The sequence below is a fragment of the Miscanthus floridulus genome, chromosome 8 (genome assembly GCF_019320115.1).
Source record: "Miscanthus floridulus cultivar M001 chromosome 8, ASM1932011v1, whole genome shotgun sequence".
NCBI lineage: Eukaryota > Viridiplantae > Streptophyta > Magnoliopsida > Poales > Poaceae > Miscanthus > Miscanthus floridulus.
Genome location: NC_089587.1, coordinates 85,121,273 through 85,127,272, shown reverse-complemented (window position 1 = coordinate 85,127,272; position 6,000 = coordinate 85,121,273). Strand labels below are relative to the sequence as shown.

General features: G+C 47.0%; 1 protein-coding gene across 1 annotated transcript in view; it reads right to left on the bottom strand.

The window, feature by feature from the left end:
- Positions 1-2,622: 2,622 nt before the first annotated feature.
- Positions 2,623-6,000, bottom strand: part of LOC136469513 (uncharacterized) — a 46,158-nt gene continuing 42,780 nt past the window's right edge. Inside the window, exons 5-10 of the mRNA XM_066467680.1 lie at positions 4,281-4,638; positions 3,781-4,166; positions 3,403-3,524; positions 3,035-3,167; positions 2,842-2,911; positions 2,623-2,643 (exon numbers count right to left, since the gene is read on the bottom strand). Of these exons, the coding sequence (XP_066323777.1) occupies positions 2,623-2,643; positions 2,842-2,911; positions 3,035-3,167; positions 3,403-3,524; positions 3,781-4,166; positions 4,281-4,638 (1,090 nt within the window). The remainder of the gene's footprint in view (positions 2,644-2,841; positions 2,912-3,034; positions 3,168-3,402; positions 3,525-3,780; positions 4,167-4,280; positions 4,639-6,000) is intronic.

Here is a 6,000-nt window from a genome sequence, read left to right as displayed (position 1 = left end):
ACTGAACGTGCTCTCTGCGTTCAGGTAGGAGGATGCATGGTTGATCAAATTGTATTGCAGTTGGACATCAAGGCCATTAGTGTTACTCTCTGGCTCTATATATGGATTAGAGCACACGAGACAGGAGGCGAGGAAGAGAGCCACGAGGGAGAAGGCAGCTGTCTCGTGAGTGACGTTGTTAGGGTTAAGTTAGTGGCTAGTAAGCTCAATGGGCACCATATGCTGCCCAATTTAATGTGCCTTGTTCTTTTTTTTTTCTAATACTCTGTATTTATCTTCTGTAACTACAATTCGTGGCCTTTTGCAGGAACCAGAGGTGCATTCCCTTGCCGGTATCTAGGACTGCAGTTGCACGTCCGTAAGCTCCGGAAAATTCATGTGCAACCGCTTATAGAGCGCATTGGCCAAAGGCTGCCTGGGTGGAAAGGGAGATGGCTAAATAAAGCTGGTCGCCTCACTCTAGTCTCCTCGGTCCTCTCATCCATGCCGACCTACCACCTCACGGTGTTCCCCCTTGCGGCTTGGGCTAGGAAGAAAATCGACAAAATGAGGATATCCTTCCTTTGGAAAGGTGAAGAAAATGCAAACAACGACCACTGTCTAGTGAACTGGCCAACAGTTGCTAGACCCAAAGACCTTGGTGGTTTGGGGATACCAGATCTAGAAAATTTTGGCAGGGCGCTTCGCCTACGATGGCTTTGGCAGGATTGGGTGGACGAATCCAAACCTTGGGCGGGCGTGGAACTGCCTTGCAGTGAAGCCGACCGGCTGCTCTTCAACTCATCAACCAAGGTCACGATTGGCGATGGCACAAAGGCCCGTTTCTGGCACAGCAGCTGGCTGGACGGTGAAGCACCCAAATATTTAGCACTGCACTTGTTCGACTTGGTGAGAAGGAAAAACAAATCGGACCAACAGGAGTTTCAAAACTATAGTTGGATCCAATCGCTAAGGGGCAAGATCACCTCCACTGTCCAAGTTGAGGAGTTTGTCTCCCTTTGGATAAGGCTCCAAAACATCCAGTTGACACCGGGCGTTCATGACTCCATAGTCTGGAGGTGGACAGTTGATGCTTCTTACTCCACCCGTTCAGCGTACAGGATCTAGTTCAGAGGTTCCTATGGCGGATTCCAAAATGACCTCATTTGGAAAGCACATGCGGAGAATAAAGGAAAAGTGTTTGTTTGGATCCTGGTGCGGGAAAAAGTCTTAACGACGGATAATCTTCAGAAGAGAGGCTGGCCTCATCAGGACCGATGTGCCCTATGTAACGGTCCTTTGGAAACATGCCTTCACTTATCACTCCTTTGCCCTTTCACCAAGGCTGTGTGGAGCCAAGTTCTTTCATGGGAGCATTTCGATGCACAGTTGATCCACCCCACTCAAGACCCACCTCACCTGAAGTCTTGGTGGGAAGAGGCCGCAACCAAGATAGCAAAACAAGAAAGAAGGCGCTTCAACGGGATGGTCATCTACACGCTATGGAACATATGGAAGGAAAGGAACAAGAGATTTTTTAACAACGCCCACGAGTCGGCATTGCAAGTGGCATTAAGGGTAAAAGAGGATATTGAGCAAAGAAATAGGGCTTTAGCTTGGGGAGGGGGCAATATCGCGGGAGGCATCGTGTAATCCTAATGGGGGCAATGTCCCTCTTGCTCTATACATAAACCTCTTTACCCTTCTTAATTGAAAGACAGAGCTCCCGCCATTACGTTCAAAAAAAACCTACAATTCGTGGCATACAAAAGTTCATCAACCCATGGTTTGCTTTTTAGACACCCGTGACCTAGCCGACAAGATTTCTGTGACTATTGTTGTGACAAATAAAAGTCCATATATGTGGTGAAATGCAAATACAAACCTGAACTGAACATCTTATTTTTCTCATTGGATATGTTCGTTTTTGTAGCCAAAACTTATTAACTTGTTAAGAATTTTACCTAAATAATTTGTGTTGTACATAACAATACTAGCAATAATTATAACCAATGCCAATAAAAAGATCAGTAAATTTTTGACAAAGTAGGCAATCACCACTGGTAAATACAAATTTTGTTAGCAGTTTACCAACCCCAGTAGAGAATGGTATGTCGTATGAGTACATATTGCCACATGATACAAATGAAAAGCAAAATCTACAGCTACCCTGCTGATTTGAGACTGTGCTCTGTGTCACTTTAATACTTTATAAAACCCAAGGAATTAATTAACTGTGGTGAGCCTTTGTAAAAGAGATTTTTTTTTTGAAAATAGTACAGCAGGGAAGCCCCCGCTGTAAGCTTTTATATTAATAAAATAAAAGAAGCTGTACAAGGCACACAAAGCTATGTAGAGGAGAATTTTGCCACAGGACACTCAAAACATGTCACTCTTGCTGAAAAGAACCCAAAAAACAAATCTTTGCCATTAGACACTAATACAACATTTTGTATATTTGCTGCTAGGGCGTACCCAGTGCAGAGAGCTCCTGCTCTGTGTGGAGTCTGAGGAAGGGTGTCAGTGCAAGCCTTACCCTCGCCTGTGCAATGCGACGAGACCGCGACTCGAACCCGGGACCTTCCGGTCACAGACGGTAAGACTCTACCGCTTGCACTAGGCCCACCCTTCGTATATTTGCTGCTACGCAGGATTAATTGTTCTCTAGTAAATGTTAAAAAAAATCCATTGAGAACATTAAACCATGTTTATTGTGTTCAGCAGCAAAGATAAGTTTCTTCGGTGTCTTTCAGCAAAAAAACAGAAAGCTTTTATTATTTGGTGAAATATGGCAACCCCAGCAGTAAAAGCTAAAGATGCATAAAATACAACAGAATCATTGCACTATAGGTGAGACTTTACCCCATAACGAAACTTTTTCTTCACCCTCCATTTGGGCGCCATCTCCTTGCATAATATCTTCCCTTTGTTCCTACAGCAGAGAGGATAGGGGAAGGGAGTGAGCTTGCATAGCAACATAAATAAAATGTTCAAGTGAAAGGAACAGTCGCAATTTACTTGAACAAAGATTGAAAACGAAAACCAGGGCACCAACCAGCATGGAGGAGAGCAGCAGGTTATGATATGGCACATGATGCTATAAGGACCTGGAATATCTTTTTCTTCTGCGATTACTCCATCTGTTGCTTGTGATAACGTGCCATTACTGAGGTGGTATTGACTAAGCCCTTGTTTAGTTCGCGAAATTTGGATTTTGGGGCTACTGTAGCACCTTCGTTTTTATTTGGCAAATAGTGTCCAAACATTGACTAATTATGCTTAAAACGTTCGTCTCGCAATTTCCCACCAAACTGTGCAATTAGTTTTTCTTTTCGTCTACATTTAATGCTCCATGCACGGGCCGCAAACATTCGATGTGACAGGTACTGTAGCAACTTTTTGGATTTTGGGGTCCAACTAAACAAGGGCTAAGATAAATTTTGGACTCGCGCATGACAATGGTGTCAGGCACAATGGTAGGAAACACCTTAGAGCTGACACAGAGTGACCTCCTACCAATGAAGAGTGCATTGCCATCTATGGGTGTCAGAGGAGCTACTCCTCAGGTCCTGGGGTTGACTCCCCATAGAAGTGAATTTCAGGTTGGGGTTAAAAAAATATCCTCGTCTGTCCCACGTCAAAATACAGGTCTAAGGACCGGCCCGTTCTCACAAGACGACGGTGCCGCTGTGTAAGGGTGAGGCAGAAGTTTAGGGATTTTCTGGGCTTGCGTGAGAAAATCTTCTTCTTAATGCAATGCCTGAGGGTGGTTATACCCTCGCAGGTCTATATTTTATGGATGTCAGAGGGACAGTCCTTCCCAGCATAAGATCAGCTAGCCTGTAAACTGAATAGCAAACCGCATCCCATTTTGTGCCAATCACCAAAATCTCCGAGTTGCATTCTGCCAGACGGTAGTAAAACGATGCATAGCTTGTGTCGCTTGTTGGCCATTTAAATTTTGCAACCAACTTTGGTGATGGCACCGATAAAGAGCCAATGTCCATACCTTCCTGCTGGGGTGGATCGATCTGTATGACCACACGCTCATCTCTAACTGTTTGAGCTCGCAGCAACACATAAAGCTTTCCTTGGAATGGCAAATTTGAAGAAAGGTTGCTGCGCTCCCAGGTTGTTGTGACCCTCCATTGCTGATCACCAGAGGTAGCAAAGCATATACCCGTTCGCTAGGAGGAATTTTGAAGGAATCTGGATGAATCTGTGAGAGGAAAACACGGTTCCGGATGAAAAAAATAAGCGGATCAAGCCGAGTTTCAGGGCGCGCGAACGGGGCTATACACCTGATTTGGCCGCATCATTACTCTGACGAGTTCATCTGCACCCACGCTGATACTGGCACCACAGATCTTTCTAAGAAAGTGCCACATCTCCCCCTCCGAGCGGCAGCGCACGTACCGCGAGAGGGTCTCCAGCGGCGGGAAGTCTGCGGTATCGCCGGTGAAGGCGTGAAGGAGGCGGATGGCAGTGTCATGCTCCCTCCGCAGCAGGAGGATGTCGTCGACAGAGTAGAGGACGTAGTGATCCTTGAAAAGGGGGAGCTTGACGCGGACGAAGGCACCAGTCGAGAGGTTGAAGAAGCGGACGTAGCCGCGGAGCTTGCCGTGGCCTGGGTGCAGGCCGCGGGTGTTAACGGCCCATCTACGGCAGCTACATTAGAAGAAGCAGCTCAAGTACCTTGGGTTGGATCACGCGCTCGCCGGCCCAACGTTCATCTAGCTGGCACTGAGTGGTGTTGAGTGTGCTTGTGAGCACCTGCGGGCGAAAAGCCTTGTAAATAGATGCTACCAGAGAGAGGAGAGGAGATCAGGAAAATTTTAATCAGATTCTAAACTATCAAACACTCGTCCTTCCTGCCTACCTTTCTTGCCTGGTTGCTGTGCTGTTCGTCTGAACCTCTTCCCAATCTGCTTCTATTCCTTGCCTACTGCTGACAATTGGTATCAGAGACACCGATTCTGGTTTTCCTCATCGATCCACTCTTATTCCATCAGTTGATTTGAGCAATTGATTCGGTTGGCTCGATCTCGTTTCTAGCAGTGAGCTGCTGCTAGGGATTTGGTCGCCGTAATTCCCTTCTCCGCTCGAATCGACTTGTGGTTGCGGTCGATCTGGATCGTTCCCAACCTTTAGCCCACGACCACTTCACCCGACGACAGCACCGACTGGGGATCATGAACCCGGAGACCAAAATCATCCTCGACGAGATCAACCGCCGTTTCAACGAGCATGACCAGAAGTGGGATTCTTGTTTTGCAGATCAGGATATGCACCTTTCTCGCCAGATCCGTGACTTGGAGTAGGTGTAGGAGGGGCGCATGGTGGCTCTAGAGAAGGTCACCGCGTCGCTCGATGAGTGGTGGCCGTCGATTGAAGGCATCGTTGACGACATGAAGCTCGACATCTCGAAGTCCAAGTTGGAGGTGTCGAAGATCTCTCGCAACTAGGAGCGGGCGATCCTAGATCAACCGGCTACCACACCGGGCATCTTCGCCGCCGTTCTGTCCGCTGTCGAGCGTACATGCGTCAACGCTCCAGCAAATCTGCCCAACGGGCACTGTGTCGACAATCACCATCGGACGAGTGGATTTGGGGTAGTTTCTACCCTGATTCATTCCCTGGTCAAGGGTATGCCACCATTCCCCACTCCTCCCTCCCCGAGATCTATTTTCTAGTCTACTGATGATCCTGGAGTTCGTAGTGGTACCACCGGGGTGGGGCATAACGGGTTCCAGCCACCCAAACTTCCTAAATTTGATTTCCCTAAGTTTGATGGATCTCAACCCAAATACTGGCTTAGTCAATGCAAGGATTACTTTGATCTATATGGTACTAAACCTCACATGTGGGTTAGGGTTGCTAAAATGCATTTCACACATGCTGCTAAGCGTTGGTACCCTTCTGTTGAATCCCAGCTCCAAACTGCTAATTGGCCTACTTTTACTCGCCTGATCCTTGATCGTTTTGGCCAAGATGAGCATGAGCTTTTGCTTAGACAACTTT